The 24262-nt window shown below is 40.0% G+C and overlaps 1 protein-coding gene across 1 annotated transcript in view; it reads left to right on the top strand.

Moving 5' to 3' along the window:
- Nucleotides 1-190: 190 nt before the first annotated feature.
- ZFYVE26 (zinc finger, FYVE domain containing 26) overlaps nucleotides 191-24262 on the top strand; it is a 46187-nt gene continuing 22115 nt past the window's right edge. The window contains exons 1-21 of the mRNA XM_010021470.1: nucleotides 191-381; nucleotides 865-943; nucleotides 1776-1865; nucleotides 3676-4228; nucleotides 5431-5558; nucleotides 6397-6561; nucleotides 7663-7751; nucleotides 8028-8188; nucleotides 11365-11547; nucleotides 12648-13301; nucleotides 14750-14839; nucleotides 15571-15639; nucleotides 16258-16409; nucleotides 17701-17899; nucleotides 18242-18505; nucleotides 18689-18808; nucleotides 19089-19253; nucleotides 19682-19909; nucleotides 21330-21435; nucleotides 22225-22964; nucleotides 23536-23732. Of these exons, the coding sequence (XP_010019772.1) occupies nucleotides 191-381; nucleotides 865-943; nucleotides 1776-1865; nucleotides 3676-4228; nucleotides 5431-5558; nucleotides 6397-6561; nucleotides 7663-7751; nucleotides 8028-8188; nucleotides 11365-11547; nucleotides 12648-13301; nucleotides 14750-14839; nucleotides 15571-15639; nucleotides 16258-16409; nucleotides 17701-17899; nucleotides 18242-18505; nucleotides 18689-18808; nucleotides 19089-19253; nucleotides 19682-19909; nucleotides 21330-21435; nucleotides 22225-22964; nucleotides 23536-23732 (4623 nt within the window). The remainder of the gene's footprint in view (nucleotides 382-864; nucleotides 944-1775; nucleotides 1866-3675; nucleotides 4229-5430; nucleotides 5559-6396; nucleotides 6562-7662; nucleotides 7752-8027; nucleotides 8189-11364; nucleotides 11548-12647; nucleotides 13302-14749; nucleotides 14840-15570; nucleotides 15640-16257; nucleotides 16410-17700; nucleotides 17900-18241; nucleotides 18506-18688; nucleotides 18809-19088; nucleotides 19254-19681; nucleotides 19910-21329; nucleotides 21436-22224; nucleotides 22965-23535; nucleotides 23733-24262) is intronic.

Raw genomic sequence — 24262 nt, 5'->3', positions numbered from 1 at the left:
GCGTGTTGGCGCCTCACCACTCCCGTGTGGCAGGAATCCCCCTGAGGCCGGGCCTTGGCTCTCCGGCCGTCCCTGCCCCGGGAGTGCAGTCAGTGCGAAGGAGAAAATCGGGCTAGTGCCCCAGGGCGCCCTTACCCACCCATTCTCGCGTGTGTCACCCTGCCCCAGGTCACCAGCCCGTCCTGGGAAGATGCACTCTTTCGGAAATGAAGAAGCAGTGTCTTTGGAGCAGCTCTTTGGGTTCTTCTGCGAGTGTGTACGGCATGGAGACTGGGAGCTTGCGCAGGCCTGTGTGCCCCAGCTGAGCCAGTGGCACGGGGATGGTCCTGAGAAGGTGGAAGCAATTCTTCAGGCTCTGGTAGCTTGTCCCATGGGAGTAAGGTAAGGAAGGTACTGTTTTGGTTCAGTAGGCTCAAGCATGAAATGAGGAGGAGCAATTAGTTTAGTGGTGACTGTGGGAGACAGGTAGAATCTGGGAAGTAGCGCTTGTGCTGCTTTGACCTGAAACTGTGTTTCTTTTTTTCTGGTAGAACTAGACAGAATAGGAAGTATCAGTGTTTGGCAAGTGGTTGTATTTCAAAGAAATCTGCTGAAGTGCGCAAAGAGGGCTACACAGACTGAACTTTAGACCATAAATAAATGTCATTGTTTTGAAGCACAGAACTATGGCAGTAGTGTTTGGTATCTTTCAGTTTTAAAGCAGTTAGTTCCACAGCAGATATCATTTAGTTGATATATAAGTAGTACCAGTATTCTGGTTTCTTTGCATAAATGTGAAAGTCAAAATGACCTCTGACTTTTCCTGGACTTTAGAGATGGAAATGACCTTGTATAATCCAGTGTATGTCCTTACTGCTTTTGTAGATGGGAACAGAATTCTAGCCCATGGAGAACTGCATGGCTTTGGCTTCTTGTGCTGGAAAAATGGCTTGCCAGGAATCAGGTACAGAAATATCTAGCTGACTTCCAAGTGCAAATTATAGTTGACTTCCATGGGCAAAATGCCTTCCTAGTTGCTTATTGAAACTATAGGCTTTCCCACGTTTCACAAAATCAAGTTCTCAAGGCAGCTGGACAGGCACATTGCTTTTCTTTTTAACAAACTTGTCAAGAAACAACAGTGAACCTTCTCCACACTGGAGAGAAAAAATGGAATTTTTCTTTTTTTGCTTAGATAACAGAAGCTGGCTTTTTAGTATTGAGCATTTCTGTAAGTGGAAAGCACGAGTGTATTGGCTTTTACATTTGCACAGCACCTTTCTTACACGAAAGATTAAATAGCTCAGGCATCAGACAGCTCTTTATAAGCTTTCAGGTGGTGAGGGATGTGCTGTTTGTATTGCTGTTTTCAGACAGGTGCAGTGTGTGTCATGACTAAAGGAGAAACTAGTCTGTCTTCCTTTTTGTTTTGTTTTTTTTTTAATTGGTACACTGGGATGTGTGATCATACTTTTTTTTTTTTTTTTTAAAGTTCATTTGTCCATGTCTCTACATAAACGTGAATTTTTTCTTTACCTTCTGAGGAAAGATCCTCAAATTGATGGCATTGCAATTCCTGACAAAGTGACACTTGTCTCTGTTTGCAAATATATAGATAAATGGAATCCACTGGTGTGGGAGCAGAACGTAATTGTGGAATGGCTTTTAACTGAGAATTAGGTATCTGCAGAGAGATAGTTCAAAATGTTAATGAAAATAGATTGGGTTTATATGATAATGTAAATAAATAAAAGTTTTATTGACTAATGTCTTTCGTTTCTCTTTTGGTGTTTCAGAAAACTGTTCCAGTTTTTCTTCAGAGAGAAACTGAATTTTTATTGTTCTTGGAAGAACTACAGGAAGATGTCTCTGAGGAAGTCCTAAAGGTGAGCTACTTAGTATGCCCTACTTCTTCTTGTTAGTTATGCAGAATGTCCAACTTTATCAGGTTTGGGGATCAAAGTTAATGCTTCCTGCTAACTTAACTGCTTGAAGTGCTAATGTGTTATTAATCTTCTAGGTAGCTGAAAGAGGCTGTAATTCAGATCCCTTTCTGAAGCTAATCCAATGTGCTTGCAAGCACTTTCTCTGGCTAGAGAGGAGGCTGTAGGCAGGCAAGGAACAAGCTTTTCTGTGTGATCTTTCTAACATACTTCAGTTCTTACTGCAACTACGTGCCACAGACTTATATCTATAGGCACCTTTAGTAATCGTAAAGTTAAAACCCACTGTGAGCCAAAATGAACCATAGTCAACAAGCACATTTTACAAGTATGTCTATTTTCTTCTTCTTCTTCCTTCTGAGATCTTAATTTTCACCTTCTATGCACTCCTTTCCCCTCTTTCTGGAAGTTTTTGGATGCTGTAGTGTTAGTGCTGACATCATTTGGTAATTGGTATGATGTATACTCTGAGGTCAAGGTCCCATTTTTCCGTAATTTATTAATATACGCAGACTGATTTATTTGAGAAATATATGGAAATACACAAAGATGGATTAGTATCAAAAGCAAGTATAGAGCAGAAAATCAAGAGAATTACTAACTGCAGAACTGTCCTAATTTGGCATCGGTTACAACAGAATTAGATGTGACATGGTATGTGGAATGTCCTCAGATGTTGCTTCTAGTCTTACAGGTTTTAACTCTCAAAAGAAGGGAAAAGTGTTCAATATTTCTCTTAAGAATACAGAATTAACAATTACAGGCTGAAAACAAGCAAGGTAAACTTGACAGTTGGTTAAAATAAATCTACTTGAAGTCTATTAATGACTACCGAAGGCTATGTGCATTACCATCTAACCTCTAAGGTCAGGAAAGATTCCACCATTGTCTGTAGTTTTGCACAGAAATAAGAGATTCAGCAATCTCTTTGTCACAATTAGTGTCAGAGGCATATTAGTAGGTAGAGCTATGTTTTGGTCCAACAAATAAAGAAAAGGATGTTGTGGACTTGTCTTCTACTGCTAATATGGTAATTTTTGTGTACACTAATCACATCTCCCATCCATATTCCTGAAGTTGTCTGTTCCAGCCAAAACCAGCACTTACCTAGTTCTAGAAGTGCCACAACTGCTATTTAGGTGCTGTTCAACTGGGTTGTCCCTCACCTTCTCACCCCTTGCTGGGAGAGCTAATTGGGGTTTTTTTGGTTGTTTGTTTTCCCCTTCCTAGCTCTGGAATTGTAGATTTGCTTCTGTTAGCAAGAAGAATGATTGTTGCTTAAGAAAGAAGTCTATGAGATTGCTTCTGAATCTGTTTTAACCAAGTTTGAAAAATTAGCATTGTTGAAGGTGATGCAGTAAGTAGATAGATGGTATGAATCTGGAAAAGTAGGATTGAAAAGGAAAGACTGGACACTAATCAATTGTGCTCTTACTGACTTATGAAGATACAGTCACATCAGTACATTGCTAAGAGGTAGAATAAGGTAGTGCTTCAGCCATCCCATAGGAGCTGCTTGTGAGCCAAGGTGACTTGCTTATGAGCACATGGCCCATATAATGTAGTTGTATAATATAAGATTCTTTATATTTTGTTATGTATTCAGGCATATTGGATAAGGTGGCTTTCCTCGGTTATATGATGTTTCCAAATTGGTTTATCTTCTCGCTTTCAACTTTCTCCTATTTTTTTAAATAATTTAATATTTTTCATGGAGTCTGAAAAGCTTACTCTTTTATTGTTTCCCTACCAGGAACTGTTTGAAGCATTTGAGTACACCCAGAACAAGCACATCACAGATGGGAGAAGAAGAGATGACTGTTCTCACAGATTCAGTTTGGATGTTGTTTCAGCTCTCCGGAAGCTTTTGCTGAGGGCTCCCCAGAGGGCAAAAGCCCTGCTGGAGTTCTTTCAGGAGGAAGGAGGCACACACAGCTCCTCCCTCCAGCAATATTACTCACTGCAAAACGTCTTTGTCGAATTTCTTCATGACTCCTTGAAATCTCTGCAGAGGCTCCAGTGCAGTTCTGAAATGTCAGCAGAATTAGATCAAAGAGAACTAGTAGATACAATTTATGCTGCTCTTAGCATAGTGACTTTTGATGTGGAGCAACAGGCAGATGAGACACGACACCTTTTCATGGAGCTCTTGGATGTATGCTGGGCTGAGGGAAGCCCGCTGAGGGAGGAGAAGCTACTAAGCTGTATGCTGAGGAAACAGAGCCATGGCCTGTTAAGCCTGTATAGCAGTGTTCTCATAGAAAGAACAAGAGAAAAATTTTTGGTGTCAAAATCAATGGAAAAAGGTTTGTTCATCTTCTTGCTTTGTTTTAATTTCTGCTTAACAAAGCCTTTGAAACATTAAACAGGCAAGTTGTGAAGAAGTCAGGCAGTGTTCTTGCTTAAGCCTTCTTTTGTGAGGATTTCCTTTACCACCCTTTGTTGTCCTTTATCTTAATTTGCTCAGCATTTCTCCTGCTTAAGATGTTGCTTGTAACTAAAAAATTGACTCTCTCTATATAAAGTTTTTATTGGTTCACCTCCAGCTTGAGGTCATCTGTCTTGGAGGATGTTCTACTGCAGGCCAATAACAGTTCAGTTACCTCAGTAATCCCCAAATGTTCAAACCCGTTAATACTGGAAAACAAAACTTCTAGAAGTGTAAGGAGGTATGGAGTGGCCCAATAGCACAGCTGTAAAGAAGATGCAGTTTGATTACCTGCTCACTTGCCAGAGCCCAGCTGCTGTTTTCATATCATCTATAACTTCACAGCTTCTGTCTAGCTCCCTGTGTCTGGTGTATTTACTTGAGGATCTCAGTTGAAGCTGAATGGCAGGTGGTGCCCATGCTCTTGTCAGGAAAGTGGCAGGTGAGCATGCAAGGAGGGAAAAGCTAGAATGCCTGCCCTCTACAATGAGGTGTAAATTGGTGGGGTTTGTGTCCTCTTTCCTCTCTTCATTCAGGCATTGCTGAAAGGAAGTTCAGGCTGGTGTGGGAGACTGGCATTTCTGATAATAACTACCATTAGTACTTCCACATGAGGGAAGAGAAATGGAGGTATGGATACCTCCTTCACACTCACTGGGAGTAGATCGGTTCTCACTTTGCACAGATCCGAGAAATTCCTGTGCTGGACAAGTCTGAGGCCCTGCATAGCAGCATAGTGTCTCAGAGCACAAGTGACAGTTCATACAACAAATAAGAAGCATACAACTAGAGAAAGAAATGACCTGAACTGATGCAAACCACCTGTATGCTGAACAGGCTCTTGCTATGGTAATGACTGTTCGTACAGTTTCCTGTTTTCCTACCTGACTTGTTTAGTTTCTATGAAATTTCTCTACTTGGCTCAGTAATAATATCTGAGAGTCTTAACTGTTAACATGTAACAGTTGGTTAACATTGGAGGAAATGTTGAGTGTTTCTCAGTTTAATTTAACAGCAATTATGCTTCTTTCAAAGGCCTCCCTCTGTACTAGAAGGAAATGTTGTTGTGATGGTTTTTAGGTTCATCTGAGCAGCTGGATACAGAGCGAGCCATGATGAGTTTGTTCTCAGATCCCAAAGAGACTTCTTGGAAGACAGCCTATTTCTACTGCTTGAGCAGCAGCAAGCACTTTCTGGAACAGATTCTGGTATGGCCATAAAATCATTAAGCAGGAAACTCAGTGGAGGCTAATGAACCTGTCTTGGTGGTGCACAGAAACATTTTGTATTCAAATAGTATTTACTAGGGGTCATAACTTAGAGGAACAAGGAGGTTAACTGGTGATAACTCCCCTGTTTTATCTGTGTGATGAGCTCAAAACATTCAGTAAGATTTTTAGAAAAGCTTATTTACATGCAGACTGAAGATTAGATCTTCAGGCTTTGAGAGATGCTTGTGTTCTGCTTGTAATTTATTTGATATGCCACTTGATTTACCCCATGACCTTGAACTCGTTGCTTTGCTTTTCTGATTCTGGTAAACTTGGGGCAGTGAGACTAGTTTGCGTGGTGAAATTTATGTTTTAAAGAGCTTGAAAACCTGGTGAAAAATACTCAGGTATGAAATAATTTATTTGAATGTATTTTCATAGAAGAAACAATACAGGTAGGTGGTTGCTGTTAAAGTGCAAGTTTTTAGGGCTGAATGTATTTCCACTTGTAAGCAACATGCTTGTTCAAGTTTATTACATAATGCCCTTGACAGAGACATGACCAATATAAAGAATGTAAAGAGAATGTAGTGAGGGAGTGTGAGTTGGCTCTGTAGTAAGCATTTGAAATGAGGTTTTTTGCCTCGTGACAGTTTTACTGAAGAGTAACCTGGTGGCTTGGAAAATACAAGTTTAGGGACATTCCAGATGTGGAACTGCATTTTTTTTAGTGAAGTGAAATAATATGGAGATGGCTACTGGCTTACATAACCTGGCAGGCATTATCAGTCTCTGCATTTTGGAAAGATAAATTCTACTTCATTTTGGTTTGTAGGTGACTGCATTAACTTTGCTGAAGAGAGAAGACTACTCAGGCCTGAACAGCTTATTGAGGAGAGAATTCAACCCCCTTAGTCGCCTCTTGGTATTGCTAGGATGGACACATTGTCAAAGCGTGGAATCTGCAAAAGCATTGCTGTGGACTCTTCACAAAACACGGGTAAATCAGCAGAAAGCAAGTAGCAGTATGCAAGTCTGAGTCCAGATAATGCAATTTGCTTGCAAATACAAAAATAATTAGAACAAGGGGGTTTCCAGTGAGAATATTAATCTTTGTCCAAACGGAATTAAAAAAGCTAAGGTGTTACAGTTGAGTGTAGGTAACGTTATTGGACACTTGCCTTTCTTCTTACTCCTCAGCTGTGAAGGGATTATGATTGCCTAGAAGATTCTGAAAGTTTATCTTGCCTAAGCTTTTCAGCCTTTGCTGTTAACATGAGAAAGACAACAATGGTTGTTGATTGGTTTTGAAAAGAGCTGAGGGACATTTCATCCAGTGAATCATCCCTGGATAGTGAGTGACTAACTCTGGTCACAATTAACCTGAGTTGAGTAGCAGGGTAGCTGAATTTCCCATATGCATTCTCAAAATTAAATGATAAATGTCAAGAGCTATGACTGCAAGATTGGCCTTGTTTGGGTGGAGTTTTCATCTTTGAAGAACAGAGAGAATTCTAACTCCAATGATGTCTGCCTGCAGGCAAGTGGCATAGAGAACAGAGGTGGGGAGAGAGGGAGCCTTGTGCTGCTGGGTCATTGGGGCAGATCTAGGCTGGGATTGCCTTAAGGGAGTTACCATTTATTGGTAATAGACTAAAGATCTATTCAATAGCCTTTGCAAAGTTGAAGTCTTGGATCTGATTTAACAGGCAAGTGTCCGTAGTAGAAAAGCACATGGTAAAGGAGAATAACTGTCTGCTACCCAGCATATTATCTGGTTTAGTACCTGATTAGTTTTTGAGGTTAGTGTCTTACACTGTTACTAAGAAGTGTTAATTTGCATTTTGAAAGCTAACCTTGAAAAGGGCTGTAGTTACCTTTCCATGGTCTGTATTCGTGTCACATGGAGGCTGACTGATCTTGATGCTTCTTCAGAATAGCCCTTCCTTGCTGGCTTTGTAATAAAACCAGCAGTTTTCTGTACTTGAAAGTTACCATCTGGATAAAGAAGTCTTATGAACATCCCGTATGCCATACAGGTTGGTTCTGCTGTAAAGGAGATTTGTTGTAAAGGAGTTCTTTTATTTGTCTTTTCTTGTAGGATCTGTGCAATGATTTGGTACTGAAAGACTTCTGTGATGGGCTGTGGGCCCAGGTGGAAGTTCTTGAATGGTGCATACAGCAAAACAGGTAGGACTTTTTCCAAACTGTCTTGCCAAATCTGCCTATTAGTCAATTTATGTACGCAACTAGAGAATATGTTCTTTTCTGTGAATCTTGGTTGATCATCTCCTCATGACTCTGTATCACATGCTCTTGAAATTACTTCATGGGCAATACTATTGGTTTTTCTTTTAATTGCAGTAGTTTGGTTGAATCAGAATTAGAGTGGGAGATAACGTTTTTAAACATGTCTGAGAGATCTAAATCTGTTTATGCCACTTTTTCGTTTGTTCTCTCTTGCAGTATTACTATCCCAAGGAAGGTTCTTTTGCAACACTTGCACAGTCTGGATTGCCACACTGCAGTGTACTCTCTTCATCATCTCTCTAATCTTCTGGCACTGAATGAAGACGATGTTATTGAGCTGCTTCAAAAAGTTCCGGCTAGAGACCACCAGATGCAGGGTAAATGTGTAGGGTCAGGAGAACACAGAAAACACATGATCCATCAAGTATGTGCTGCTCACTGTTTACACCAGGAGGAATCTGTTCTTTTGTCCTACTTCTGTAAATAAGGATGATACCGCTTATCAGCTGTTTCATAGAAGAATACTAGAAAGCATGTGGAAATCATTTTAGAATCCTTTTGTGAAGTAAATTGTCTCCCAAGAAGGAATTGTGAGATCTCTTTAATCTCACAAGGACAGATGTCTGAAAGAGTTTATTCAAAGTGGTAACAAGATTTTTGCACATGCTTATAATACGTGCTACTCATTGTAACTTATATACTGTATAATACCCTTAGCTATCTGTGCCCTTATTTTAAAATCAAAGGGTGAAACCAAATGAAATTGACAATATCTTATACTATAACCAGTATTATACTATTACTAATATAATACTAAGCTTTACCAAATCTACTTTCATATTAAAGTCAGTAAGTCTTACCTACAGGCTGTGTTTACATCCTTGTTGCCTCACTTCACTTATCTTCCTGTGTTCCAGTTTGGTGCCTAGAATACCTGAGTTTACTAAACATGTTAGTTCACTTAGAAATGACCCCTTTCTACACTCTTTTGATTGCAGCTGATGTCCAGGTACAGCTGCTATTTTAACACTCTTCTGATAGAGCCTCTTAATAACGATACAGAAACTCAGTCTTCCTGTATGTGTTAGAACCTAAGAAGCTGCAATTTTTTGTGCCTTATTCTTTCTATGGATGGGGATTTGTATATAGGTAATTTCAACCTGAGCTGTGTGGAAAGCTCTCAGTGATGGATCTTGCACAGATTTTCCAGGTTGCTTAGTGGAAAGCAGTTTTTTCTCCCTCCAGTATCATGTTGTTAATATGTTGGCTTCCAGTCCTAGTTTACAATTTTTGTTGTTAACATTATCGTGGCAGTTGTCTTGAATAGGCTTAAAAGACATAATAATTGATACTCTATATAGATCTCTGATTTCACTGTCCTGCTTTCTGTAGTTTTGTAGTTGCTGATGTTGGGTTTTTTAAATTAGTTCTTGCATTTTAATTCTTTTCTGCTTATATTCTGTCAAAACCTTTCAAAAACAGGAAGAGGCAATCCCATCATATCTTCTGGGAGCTGCATGACTATAGCGAAAGAACTCTATCTGTGGTTTCTTTTCTATTTTCAGATCACTTTAATTTACAGAACTAGTTAATGGAAGACAAGTCCTCCCTTTCTTTTCAGTCTAGTGATTATTGTAAAATTCAGATAATTCTATAAACACAGATTAATAGAATCTCCTTTAAAATAATCTATTTTGAATCTTAAGGGAAGGAGAGGAATCATGACATTTTGATTTGTCTGACTTTGTAGTGTTAACAGACCTTTTTCTACATTCACCCCACCTACTTCCCCTTCTCTCTCACATATTTGTTGGCTACAGTAGTGAAACTGAAGTAGTGGTATTGTAAACAGTTATGTTCAGGCATCCTTCAGATCAGTGTGTAACATTAGCTTTGATCACCCACACTAACAAAAGAAATGATGGGCAGAAATTTCTTCATGATGGATAGAATTCAAGAATAAGGAACTAATATATCTGGCATAGGAAAAAAGAGTGCTTGTAGCTGAAGGATATTTCTTCATTACTAGTGAAGGGAAAATGGTTGCTTTAGACGTGGGTACTGGCACAGACTCACTGCATCCAAGTCTTTCCACATGGGAGGCAAAAGTGTGTTATACTTGCATTTGATTACCTATGTGTATCTTGAAGTGTCTCCAGCTAGCTTTAAGAGGACTGTATTTATTTTATCTCTGGCTTCACATACCTGAAGTCCTCTTAAGACACTGGTATTGAGAGCTTTTTGGGTGGTATGTATTAGTGTAGGGCTGTTGGTGAATTATGGCATTTCTGTGGCCACGTGGGTTCTGCAAAAGATTCATACTTGGATGTTTCTTCAGTTCTGTGCTGTCTACACAATAGTTTCCACCACTGTCTTTGTTTAGAATTGCAGTGAAAGGGAATAATTGGTTTCAAATTGTTTGTGCTCTCAGGGCTTTTGTCTTGGCTGCTCTGTAGTTTTTAGAACAGTTCAAGCTGGTGCTTTTCTTTGAAATCATGCCCACGCCTTCTGGAGGACAATGCTGAAAGACTTTCTAGGTAATACTGTTCAGTCCCAGAGTTTGTGTGAGGACATTATCAGTACATCAAACCAGTGTTTGGTTTAAAAAAACCTTGGCTGATGCTTCCCTTGCATGACAGTAGGCAGAGGGACAATCTTCCCCTTGCATAAGAATATAGGATAGTGGATTCAAACAACCTAATTTAACATTGGGGTTTTGTTGGTTTGGCTTGGTTTGCTTGTTTGTTGAGGGTTTTTAACCTTTGTACAGTAGTTGGATAATTCATCTAAACTCAGCATAACAGAATATATGACTCTATATTGCCTTCCTGAGTGAAGGTGATGATCACATGACTTGTATGTAATTTGCAGCTCTGATGTTTTGTTGTACTAAGAAGGGATCATGTCCCTGGCATGTGACACCTTCTTTCCTCAGGAAACAAAAAAAAGCAAAAGGGGAAAGGAGGGGGTCTAGTGCTTCTCTAAGTTGCCTTTATCATAAGTGTGTGAGGGAAACTGTGGGGCTGTACTTTTTGTTTAATCAATGGCCAGCCATTGTGCATAGAATCAACTGCGAGTATTTATTAGTAAAAGTCTGTAGAGGTGGTACTCTGTGCTCACTGTGGTCAGTAAGCCAGTCTGCACTATCTTCCCTACTTATCTACTATGTGATAGAACACAAAATTCTAAGATGCTGGAAAGAGACAGGATCTGTCCTTGTATTGTGAATACATCAGTGTAGCTTAATACATACCTCTAATGAGACTCATCGTGAGCAGGATTTGATTGTTCTGTGCCATCTCCAGCTCCTGTAACCCAAATTCACAGAAAATTTCCCTTTCAGAAAGGGATCCAGACCTGGAGTTTCTGTGCATATCTGTTGTGTTTTGTTTTGTATCAAATGTTGTGAGGTAAGGGTGAGAGAGAGGGAGGCGGAGGTGCCATAGGGGAGGAAAGACTTCTAAAGTCTAAAGGATAAATACTGCTGCGTGGGAACTGCAGGAGAAAACTAACTTGTTTTCTACCCTCTCACCACCTTTATTTCCCTATGCAGTGGCAACATTCCCTAGCACCCTGAGTCAGCAGCGCAATCTGGCACTCTTTCGAGCATTTTGTGCCATGAAGTATGCTGTTTATGCTCTCTGTGTGAATTCACATAAGCATTCCAAGTGCAAAGATTGTGTACGCAGCCATCTTGGTGATATCCCTGAGGATGAAACTTCTGGAGAACCAGCAGGTGATTCATCACTTATCTCAGGTTCAGTAGCTTGTGCTTTTCCATTTGCTGAACTCTGAATTCTTACTGGGATAGTATTGCATCCTGCGTACGTACGGTGTTTTTATTCAGTGGGTATGAATGCTTTGCAAACAAGTATAGTGTCATTTCTTTGAGGTGTTGTTACTTTTAATGATAATAGATATGAATACTTGAAGTATTGTGTACAGTTCTGGTGTCCTCAACATAAGAAGGACATGGAGCTGCTGGAGCAAGTCCAGAGGAGGGCTATGAGGATGATAAGAGGACTGGAGCACCTCCTGTATGAGGATAGGCTGAGAAAGTTGGGGTTGTTCAGCCTGGAGAAGAGAAGGCTGCATGGAGACCTCATAGCAGCCTTCCAGTGTCTGAAGGGGGGCCTACAAGGATGCTGAGGAGGGACTCTTTGTTAGGGACTGTAGTGGTAGGACAAGGGGTAATGGGTTTAAACTTAAACAGGGGAAGTTTAGATTAGATATAAGGAAGAAGTTCTTCACAGTGAGGGTGGTGAGGCACTGGAATAGGTTGCCCAAGGAAGTTGTGAATGCTCCAACCCTGGAGTGCAGGGACAGGTTGGAGAGAGCCTTGAGCAGTATTGTCTAGTAGGAGGTGTCCCTGCTTGTGGCAGGGGTGTTGAAACTAGATGATCTTAGGGTCCTTTCCAACCCTAACTATTCTATGATTCTATGAATAAGCTCCATGCCTTGTTCCAAAACATTTAATGTAATTTTATCAGAAATACAGTGCAAAAAGAAGGTGATATTAGATATAGGATGGTAGTAGCAGGGATGCTTTTGTAAGAGCTTATGATTTCCCAGAGGTAAACCAGATTTAATCACTAAAATTGGTGTAATCTGAGTTCGCACATCACTGCACAAGTTGATAATTGGCATTACTGATAGAGAGGAAACACACTACATTTTATAATGTAAGATGCTGGCCATTGATCTGTGGAGCAATGATTGGCTCTGAGCCATGGGGAGAGTTCTCTCTTCTAGGATTTTCTTAAAGGGCAGAGGTTGGAGGAAGGAACTCCTGAAAAATGTTGTAAATGTTCCTTATTTTTGTCTTTGATTTTACAGATTGCTCTTCAGTATTTCCCCAGTACCTTGCAAAGTGTCAGCAGTTCTTAAGGAGCATTCCTGCTCCTCTGCGCCTGGAGGTTTTGGAGAACATCTTCTCCTTGCTTTTTGTTTCCTACAGCGACCTTCACACTGAGACTCTTTTACCTGAGGACTATGCAGAAGATGATGATCTTGAGAAAAAGAGTACTACTGTGAGTGTAGAAGGCAATGTTAGTCGGCATTCTTCCACCTCAGAAAGTCCACAGCGCCTAATAGAGGCTGAAAAGAAATCAGAGAGGCAAGTTCTGGCTGCTCAGACAGTTCACATGGACCTCCAAGATCTTCATGACTTGACGTTAGGTGGCCAAAGCTGTGAAACCTCTAGGCTGAACTACCTGGATCTGAAACACTTCACAAGTGGTGTAACTGGATTTTTAGCGGATGATGTGGCCATGGATGCTTTCCTCACGTTGCTTCTCAACCATCTGGAAGAAATTCAGAGTTCTCTCCCATGGGACTCTAGTAATGTACTTCGTGAAGACCTGGAGCTTGTAGAGTGCCTGAATCTTTCTGCAAACAGAGATAGTTTTGGAAGTCGCGTGTTACAGTTTTCCAAATATCTTTCTGAAGCTCACTGGCGATACAAGGTGGTGATGAGTAACAGAAGTGCAGGTAAGCTTCGTATTTAGCGCTTCCTGATACATCCACGCTGTTTTGTGTCCTGATTTAACCCCAGATGGCAACTAAGTACCACACAGCTGCTCACTCTGTACTAGTGACCAGGAAGAAAATTAACTGTGTCCCAGCTGAAACCAGGCAGCTGCCCAGGCAGTAGTCTGGATGAAATTCCCTGAGCACATTTTGGCAGATACTAGGAGGGTGATCTAGTTAAAGATCACCTCATTCTTGCACCATTCCCCAGTAGGAGTAATCTCTATTCTAATCAGAGAGTTTGGGTTTTCTTTTCTGCTTCCCCTTTGTGGACACACTGCTTCAGTTTGTCTTTCTCCTGTTCTTTTGTTACAAGTTGTATTGACAGTGCAATGTTATAAAGGGACATGGTGGTGTGTGTGATACAATGCAAGCCAGATAGACTCATTTCATTCATGAAGTGTTGATTTAGCCTACTCTGGAAGCATGTTAGGAAGAGGAAGTTGGATTATATTGGGGTGCAGACGACTCCTCAGGAGTAGCTATAACAACACACTCAGGAGCCTATTTCCCACCTTCTTCCATATTGTCAGCCCTGCTACTATCAGATTTCTGCTTGTGTCATAGTGTGGCTTATTTTGTATCTTGGACCATGCAAAGTCTGTGTCCCAGGAAAGACTGTGGGCAGTATGGACCTTAAATGTTCCAGGTTTCCAAACTCATATTCAACTGTTTCTCAAGTCTTCCCCTGTAAAGGAGGGGATGTGCTGGGACTTCTGTTTGAGTAGGCAGCCCTCAGTATTTCTCTTGGACAGGCAGCAGCTTTCTGTGGGATTCTGTACTTTTGAGTCTGACATTTGGCTTCTGTACATCTGACTGCTGACAAATTATGACAATTATTTGGTGAACATCTTTCAGGGAAAGGTGGCTTTTATTAACATTGCATATCTCTTGGATTTTTTTGTTTCAAGGGCTGACACCCCCCCTTAGTTGCTTGCTTCCAGAACTGTTGACCGAGTCAGGGTTCATACTACCATATATTGAAAAACTCAGTAATTTCAGCAAAACCTTAATGACAAATCAAACTCTCTTTTACTATTTTAATTCTTATTCTTTTTACCCTGTTTCTAGCTGTTTATGTACCTACTTTTCTGTATTGTTAGAATCATGGAATCATTTAGGTTGGAAAAAAACCCTTAGTTTTTATCAGGGATGTGTAGAAGGTATAGTACATTCCAAGCAACATTGGATGTGGATGTGAAAGACAAATTGCATCAAAATTACTTCAAGGCAATAGTTTCAACTTCATTGCAAAAGAGCTCTTAGCTGAGATTAGCTGTGTTTCCTTTGGAAATTTGCCATCATAGTTCTACCTATGTAAATGTGCTGATAGATTCTTTAATTTAGACATGTAACTGTTGATGTCCTTTCCAGCTACTTGGTAATGTTTTTGCTTAAATGCTTCACAGAACATCAGCTTGCAAGTTCCAGGAGATACTGCTCTTTAACCAGGTGTTCCAGCTTTAAGAAACGAAGTAGATCTCAAAGGTATAAGGCAGGTGGGTTGAAAAAGTAACTGGGAGAAAACATCTCTGAAATGTGCGTAATTTTGCTGAGCTCATAGCTGAATGCAATTAGATTTAATGGACTAGGCGTAGAGAACTAAGTTTATTTTCTTTAGTTTTCTAGCTGATTTGAAATGTCTTAGTCAAGTTCCACTTGGATTGAGGTTGTTTTCCTAAAGTTCACCTGCACAACTAAAAGATAATTAATTTTAAATTCAGGTTAGAAAATAACTTCTTTCATACATAGTCTGATTTGGGGCAGGGGAGAACTTTGCAGCTACCAATTCTTCCCTTTCTCCATTATATCCAATGACTGTTTGGTCATTGGATAGGGATTTTCATCCCTATCACAATAGTATCTAGGATGTGAATCTACAGGAATCTGTGGCTTAAATTGACAGCCTTAGGAGAATGATGGGTTCCTCACCCTTTTTCTACTTAGCCTTTAAAAGGTACCTCTGGTTTTGGAGTGGGATGTTACAAACTAAGAAGCTTTAAAGCATCTCACATGAGTCGCTGATGGGCCACCCTAACATAGTTTCTTGCCTAACATTTTCTTCAAATCAGGAGGTTTTGTGTTTGTCATAGACATCAGTGATGGCTCATTGTGAGACACTCTTGAAGATCTCTTATGGTTGCCTGGCCTGTTATTCGCAGTAAGTTTTAATCACCTTGTCTAGGAAGAGTGCATTTAATATATTGGGTTTTATTTGTTTCTGTTTTAGATGGGAAAGAGGGAACTTCCAGCCCATCATTAGAAAGTACAAGTAGTGAGCTAAGCACCAGTACTTCAGGTATTAAGCCACAAAAGTAGTATTTGTTTGTCTTGTCAGTGTGCATGATGAAGTATTTGCTTGATCAGTTAACGTGAATTACTGCTCATGTAGAACAGGATTAGAACTCTTCACTTCTCAGAGCTCCCATTTATGGGCTGACTTTTTTTCTAATTAGATTAATATATGTCTTCTGGAATAAGAAAATTAGATTTTTCTTGATATTTTTGGCTTTCAGGAAACTATGCAAAACACTGAGATGCAACAGTCACAAAAGCTAACAGACTGTTAGTCATATAACCTAAAACATTCTTAGGCATGTTAAACTGATTTAACAAGTCCAATAGTTAAGACTTCTCCCTTCATCCCTATTGAACCAGTGCCCTAGCATTGCGTGCACATTATGTAGCTGCTAAACAGTGTTATATTTGGATGAGGTGCAAACTGAAAGTTCTAACCAAGTAGTGAAATATTGCAAGAATTTATAACAAGATATTTATGTTGACCTCTACCCTAATACTTCCTTGAACTTTGCTCCTGTATCTTTGTGTTAAATATATAACTATCTGATATTTGGCTGTTATCTAGTGAAATGTTTTTTTCCATAATAGTATACTGATTAATTCTGTTGTCTTGCAGAGGGAAGCACCAGTAATGTGTCTGGCTTGAGTGATTTGGAAAGCAGGGTGAGACGACAGCAGCAAAACCCCCTCATTCCTATGATGCTTTCCCCACCAGAATCACTGTTAGTGTCTTGTGTTTTGAGAGGAAATTTCGTAGAAGCCCATCAGGTAAAGGAGTTGCATGTATTTTGTGCAATTAAAAATGTAATTTGCTATTGATATTTGTGGTCGTGATAGCAGGTGAAATTCCTGCTACTTCTGTATTGGGAAGCATAGGGCTGAAGCATCTGCATTCCAAGTGAAAGGGTCACTTCAGAAGTCAAGTGGAAGATCAGAGATATCCCAAACCAAGATCCCAAGAATGCTGGGGTGGTTTTATTCCTTGTTATATAAAAATGTTTTCTCTAAGCCTGGGTTCTCAAGGCATGAAAATGTTTGAGAGCTTGCCAAGCTTAGTGTTTCAGCTGAATGAAGATCATATGAAGACTCATGAGGAAGCAGAATCTAAGTACTTCTTACTTCAGTCAATGAATAAAACCCATGACACTGCCACTTATAAGCTCGGCAGGAACATGCAAATGTATTCCTTACCCAAAGCAGAGCCAAAGTGGTGATTACATTTATTTTAAGGAGGTATGTTTTGAGGCTGAATTCATGGTACTGAAAACAGGCAGAAAGACTTGAAGCTGACAGTCCGGAGGCTCATAGTTCTTTGCTCTCTCACAGCTCTGCATACCTTTCTCTAAGGGGCTTTTGGGCTTATGCTCTGAAAAAAATACGTTGAGGTCCACCAGTGATTTGATCCTCTGCAAAAAGCAGTGACCTGGCTGAGTTTGATAGTGATATCAGAGCAATTAGTATCATTTAAGCATTACATTAGCAGCAGGTCACTGCTCAACTCATTAGTTCTGTTTGATGTCAAGCATGCCACTTAATCTCTGCTTACAGGGCCAAAAGAGGCATTTTGGTTTGTTTCATTACTTTGAATTTCAGTATCACTGATGATGAATTCAAGCTTGGTTTGTGTTCTGTTGTTGGCTTGATAATAGGAACTTGCACAGATGTGCTTACCTACTCTGTGTTTAAATTTCTAGCTTAATTCCTTGCTGAATAAGAATTTGCTTAAAGTAGTTTACTTTGGAGGCCCAACTTGATAAAGGGTTATTCTGCAAGGTGTGGTTTACAAAGATTAATTCAGCTCTAGCCCTGCAACAAATAATAGCTGAGCTTTATAAAAATAGTTGAAAATTTTCTCTAAGGTCCTGATTTTTCAGGCATTTAAAACCGTCTAGAAAAAACCCAACCATTTCAGCCTTCTGTGTCTGGGGGGGCTTTTTTTCAGTTGAAGTATCTGTTTTATTTTATTCTTTCATCTCTTCTAAAAACCCCAAAAGTTCTTTGACCTTTCAAAAGTTCTGTTGACATGCTTTGTAATTACATCTATTGCTATTTTTGAAAGGTGGCTTTGATGTTTAATCTGGATACTTCACCTTGCTACGGTGAATTGGTCTTCATGGAGCGCTACCAAGAGGCGGTACAAGAAATGGCAAGAGTGGAGCACAATATTGAGAATCAAGCATCAGATGGCACTGGAGGCATCAGGAAATCTGGCAGTGGCCGTTCGACACTGCAAGCTATTGGGAATGCAGCAGCAGCTGGTAAGGACTGGGGGGTTTGAGTTTTTTATCATAAAAGGTGAGGGAGAGGTAGCAAATAGGAATAGAAAATAGGAATTCAAAAGTAATTTGAATACTGTCATAATAAGTGCAGCAATTGTTCAGAAGAGTAAGTAGTGGTTCTTTGAGTTAAATGAAGACTATGAATGCTGAAATTTGCTTTTGATGCCCGGTTAGTTTTATCCATTCTGCAGTAATTGGTCTGTGATGCAGGTCACCTATCTAATTGTTTCCCGAAAGGATTAAGAGAATAATCATCTATGTCAGGATCTGAGACACACAGCATATTTAGTCAGTGATTGTGTGTTTTACTGATGCATGTAGGTATGGTATTTTATTCGATCTCGGATGTTACTGATAAATTGCTTGCAACTTCTGGAAGTCTTGCCCCTACTCTCCAAGAAAATTTCTGGATCAAAAATATCCAGCTGGAGCATACTGATCCTCTGTGGGAAGTGCTGGAAGACCTCAGTCCTTCAGCAATGGCAGCATTTGACCTGGCTTGTACTCAGTGCCGTCTTTGGAAGACATGCAAACAGCTTTTGGAAACAGCAGAAAGAAGACTGTACAACAGCCTTGAAACTCGGGGTAGGCTTTTGATTTTTGTGTTTCTTAACTTGGGCCTGGGAGCAGAAAGTGCCTATCTGTCGCGTGTTGTTTGTGCTAACACCTGAGTCTTAACTAACTCTCATGTTGTACTTTTTATGTTAGTTTCTCCTTTTTCCACTCCTGACTTTTATTTTGTCCCCTTTTGCACAATGACTTTTCCAGGCCACCATCCTGACTTTGTTTCACTGTGCTCTGAAGGTGTAAAGGGTTTCCCAGCAGTTCTCCAGCAAATAAGTAAAATTCTCAACTATTCCTGCACATCTCAAGGACAATCCAAGCCAGGTAGTATGCTTTTCTGTTAAGATACTCTGTTGAAATGTGCTTAAATCCGGTTCTTGTCCTCTGTTGCAATGGAAATTTGAACTTTCCGGTTTTTAGGTTAGTATTTAGAGCAAAAAAGAAGTGGGGGGACAAGATCCAAGCTCAATTCTGAATAAAAGGAAACACTTTGAATTTGGCAAGCTAATTGTATTGTTAACCAGTGTTGGTTCTGTGGGGCTTTTTCTGTGCAAAAATATTTCTGTCTTTGTTATAGTTGCTGTTTCTTTCTCCCTCTTTGTAGAGGTCTCAGATGAGAAAATAGGGAGTCATTTTCGATGCAGTATTGTAAACCTTCTGCAAGCTTGCTACCCTGCCTTGACTGAAGAAAGTATTACTACTGAAATTGTTTTATCACAAAATCTGGATCAAATCCTAAAAGCACTGACACATGTTGAACGTTCTGTGGGTGAGTTACTTGTGTGATTGTGAAGACTGACAAATGGATCTAAGCTTTTTTTTTTTCCTGTCCAAGCAACTCTAAATCTAGTTGTAATGCTCTTTGACAAATGCATAAATATTTTTTTTTCAAATTGTAAATGCAAAGTGTAAATTTTATTTGTAATTCTTATATTCTGAGCACTTGTTTTCAGAGCTGAAATTGTGAACTTGACAGAGATGAAAGGAAAATATTCATGAGTAGAGCTGAGGTTATTGTTTGTCCTATTTTTCTTCAGTCCTAACAAGGAATTCTTACAGCATATTTTAGCCTGACACCTTACAGAAAATTTGGTGTATCCTTACTGTTGCCTTTTTCTTTTATTTTCTTCCTACTCATCCTTTTTGACATTTAATACTTACTTGAATCTTAGATGTGTGTCTGTTCTCTTAAACCAGACTCTAAAGGCAGCCTGCTTAGCAACTTGGTGGAGCAGGCCTCTCTCAAACCTGCAGAGCTGGAGAAGCACCTCGTTTGGAATCAGTCACAGCTCCTGCTGCGAACTCTTGACCAACATGTCCAAATGACGCCAGAGAGCAACACTCAGACAAACTTTGTGAAGGCTTTCTTTGACTACATCACGAGACTGGCTGCTGTTGTATTACAAAGCCTGAATACAGAGCTAGGTAAGGGATTTCTGCCAGAAGGTCTGAGCCTAGGTGAAGATACCCAGACTGTGTAGTCTGGCCTCATTCTGGAAAGTACAAAAGTGGTTCCTTGCCATACATGTCTACTATGTGTGCATAGTCACATCTTTTCATTTTGCTGATTATTGCGCTGCTTTTTTAATTTCATTTCTTAACACATAGGCCACTCACAGCTGAGATAAAAATAGCTGATGGCAGTAGGAAAATAAGAACATAAATGCTAACTACTGCCTCAGATTCTGTGTTTCAGTTAGACAAAACAAACTCTTGACCTCCAAAAATTCTGATCACTAGTCTGTAAGGCAAGATTGACTCCTGCATCCAGTGGATTAGCATGCTGTGCACTTTTCAGCTCAGTTAGAGGCAACTGGTGCCCTCCTGCTCCACAGGGATAAGAAGAGAATGTGTAGAAGGCTATGCAGAGGTAACTAGGCAGATTTTTTTTCAGATAATTAGCAGATGATGGTGGTCCATGGAAAGAAAGGCACAATTGGTACATAAAGCTATCAGGAGAACAGAAAATACGATCTGCTAGGAGAAAAACCACTTGTCTGGGTTTTAAATTTGACATTAATTCAGCTGCTCTAGTGTAAAATACCACAGTACTGATTTCAGAGACTATCTTCCCACAAGAAAAGGGCAAAGATCTGTTTTCAGACATGCTGGTTCAGCTCAAGGTCACTACCATAACAACTGTAACTTCTGTATGGACATGATTCAGTCCTCATTGGCTGACTGCCACAGCAAAAAAAAAAAAAAGCACAGTATTTAAGGGCAGAGTGAGTTTTGGGGAACTCGCTTTATATCAAAGATGATAAAGGAAAAAATAAGATAAAGGGGAAAAGTAACCTTATGAGAATCTGTTCAGAGCTACTTGTCATAACTCAGTAGTGAATACAGAGGCTTTTCAGCAATACTGGCTGGGGTTTCACTCCTTTTGTAGGAGTAGCTGTATATCTATGAGTTCCCTTTCCCTTTTGTCACTTTGACTTGACAGAGCATGGACTCACTAATCTGCATCCAGAGACTCCTTAGAAACCAGTATTGCATATTTTATATGTCTCACCACAAATTCACATTTTGGTTAAAGTTTGAAACAGTGTTGGCTAAACTGTGAACCTAGATCTCTTAAAGGCCAAAGAGTCTCCACTGTACCTGTTTTGGTATTAGGTGTAGTAAATGTGGCGTAGTGGTGCCAAGTTTGAGAGGCCTATCATAATTACAAATGCCTTGAAGTCTACTCAGGATTTTACCACTGGTGTGAATGTGGACATCTATGAATTTAGTCAAAGAGGTTTCAGACTCAGGCTCTTAAAATTTGTGTTCATAAAATAAGACTTGTTTAGTATATTCCGCTAATATGTTTGTATTATAATAAATGTTCTGGTTTCTCTTTAAGATACATCTGCAGAAGTGAAAGTGGGGAACCCTTTCATACTGTTACAGCAGAGTCCAGCTCAGCTGGTCTCTCAGCTTGTGTTTGAGAAACAGGTTCATCCTGACAGGTTGGTACTTTTAAGATTATATACTTCTCTAGGTTGTTTTGGTGTTGGTGACTTAAGACCTCAGCCAGGATTAAATTCTTCTCTGGCTGCTTAGCACAGGTAGTACAGCCAGCTGTGTCCCACCAGCCAATCACTTAATACTGCAAGGGTTGGGGTGTAGGGAGGAGCCTAGTCAGTGGCTTCTCTATCAATGTGAAGATTTTTAATAGTGAAAATTATGGCTCTGTATTTTTAACAGTTGCTGTCTATTGTGAAGAGTGAGTGCATTCATGTGGATTTTTTTAATTGAATGTGTGATGGTTCAGAGCAGTGGACTTACAACTTAGCAATGTAATAAGATGTAATAGACCAGTAGGGCTTCTTACGAATGCAGCAAGGCATGGCCCTTGCCCTAGTCAGTAAGTAAACTGGATGATCTAAGGTATTTCCATCACAGATTACTAAATTAGGCTGGCATGGAAAGTGTCTGATTTGACAAAGCAGCTCTTAAAAAGATGAGCACTAATTGTGAACTTTAGTATGCTACATTTAGGTAAAAGTGAATGTTTGAGGAGTAAGTTCCTTTTCATTGAAGGAATGGCAGCCTAAGCTCTGAATTACCAGTGTTGTGCTGTATACGTTTTTTTTATACTGAGTAAACATAGGATATGTACTCTCCCCCAGTATGTCCCTGTGAAGAATATTAGGGGGCTTGTCTTCACAAAGCATTTGGCAGACCTATGAAAATATGTAATTGTAAAGTACCTTTTATGCGTTCTGGGTAAGCTGTTTCTGTTTTCAATCCTGCAGGGTTTCCTCTCTCTTGGCTGAAAAAGAGTTGAACTTGAATGTGCAGCAAGTTATTGTTAACTGTTGCTGTGAACCACTGTCATTGTGCAATGCAAGGCAAAACAGCCAGGTGAAGTCTGTTCTGACAAACATCAACAACTTAGCACACCAGTGTGCCTGCCACTGCCTGCCAGATGTTGAAATACCTATTCTCAATTCTGCAGTGACCTCTGAGGATATCTCCACGCAGGCCTCATCTCCTGTAAATGAGTTGAGCCAGCATACACTCACTGCCTCCTCCCTAGACTTCCTAAAGTCTCAGTCAAAGCTGATGGCCACAGTGGCATGTCTGAGTGCATCTAATATACAGAAAATTCCCAAATCAAGTTTATCTTGGATGGAATTTCGGGGCAAACGGGAGGTGCCTTTAGGTTTGGAGCAGATTTCCAGGGAGTGTGAGACATTGTTGAAGGAGTTTCCAATATTGGAACAATTTCTTCTTACTATGTTTGAGCCACTTCAGAATCGGCAAGAGGAAGGTAGCAGTTTGGCTACTGTCTTCTCTGGCAAGACATACATATCTCTGGTTCTCCTAGGATTGCATTCCACCACAGCTGTTAAGGTATTAATGGGAGTCTTTCAACAAGCTCTTGCTGCTAAGAATTGGGACAGAGCTCTGAAGGTCTTAGATCTGTACAGTCAGGACATGGAGGAGCTGGTCAATGTGAAGGATGCTGTGCTGAGCTGTGCAACTGCTGAAGGTAAAAAAGGATTAAGTCAGGCTTTTTTCTCTTCTTTTTTTTTTTTTTTTTGTTTTTGTTTTGTTTTTGTTTTTAAGTGAAGTATGCAGCCTGGATCAAGAGGTGAAACTAAAGTAGTGGTCCAAAGACGGAAGCAGATCCCTTCCCTTCCTTAATTCTAAATTTGCTTTCTCTGATGCTGTAGTTTCAGTTTTGCAAATGTGCAAATCCTGACCAATTTAGTACAAGAGAACGGGAATGCATCTGTGGTGGTATTTTTATGTGGAGCGCTGAATCCATGAGTAGACATTAGTCGTAGTACTGTTAATGGAGCATCTCTTACGGCGCTGTCATTCTCATACATGGATGATGTATCCTGTGAAAGCAGGTGCCTTTTGGAGTGTAGGGATGGTAAATGTCTATGCTAACTTGGGTTACTTCCTGAGAATCTGATGCTTGGAATGAGTCTTGCATAGATTTTTCAGCACCGTACTGTTTCTTTTGGTGATGTGATCCACTGAGGATGAGGATTTTTTTTATTTGCCAAATTACAGAAACTGAGTTTCAAACTAGTGCTTTGTTTCCTCCACAGATAAGGATGGTTGGCAATACTTGTTCCCAGTAAAAAATGCAACACTGAGAAGTAGGTTGGCCCTGCGCTGTCTGGACAAATGGCCCCTTGATGCCTGTTTGGAAATCCTAGCTTACTGCATTTCTGATTGGGGCATAGCTGATGAACTGAAAGCCAGTCTACAGAGCAGGAAGAAAGAACTTCAGGTTTATCAAAAGGTATAAAGTTGTTCTTCAAGTAACTGGTGAGATGAAATAGGTTGCAGGGAGCAAATATGCTTGCCCTTTGAAAAAGTTGTAGCCCTTGGTTCTTTTTTCATCATAGTAGCTTTTCAAGTCTTTCATCCAAAACAGTTCATGTGTTTTGAGTGCTGTAATACCCAATTAACGTTCTGATCCCATCCTTTGTAACTCTTCTACTCTCATATTAGCATCCAGGTCTGCAAACATGATTAGACATAAACATTTGTATGAGGCTGCTTTTTTGCAATACTTGTTTTTCCATTCTATACAAATGCTGAAGCCTCTGGAAGCTTTCCGTTGGTGATTCATCCTTTTGTAAGTTTGAGAGGTGCAGATATACCTAGGCATGATGGTGTACAAGACCAGTGGTCCAATAAGAGTGTTTGTATTGTAGGCAGTTCTAACTGCAGGGTAGTGCAGATACCCAAGTTCAATCAGTCTAGCTGGCCTGGAGTTCACCACAGACTGAAAAGCCAAACAGAGCAAAAAAGGAGTCATAAATTCCT

The sequence above is a fragment of the Nestor notabilis genome, unplaced genomic scaffold (genome assembly GCF_000696875.1).
Source record: "Nestor notabilis isolate BGI_N333 unplaced genomic scaffold, ASM69687v1 scaffold11270, whole genome shotgun sequence".
In the NCBI taxonomy this organism is placed as follows: Eukaryota; Metazoa; Chordata; class Aves; order Psittaciformes; family Psittacidae; genus Nestor; species Nestor notabilis.
This window is presented reverse-complemented; position numbering and strand designations above follow the sequence as displayed.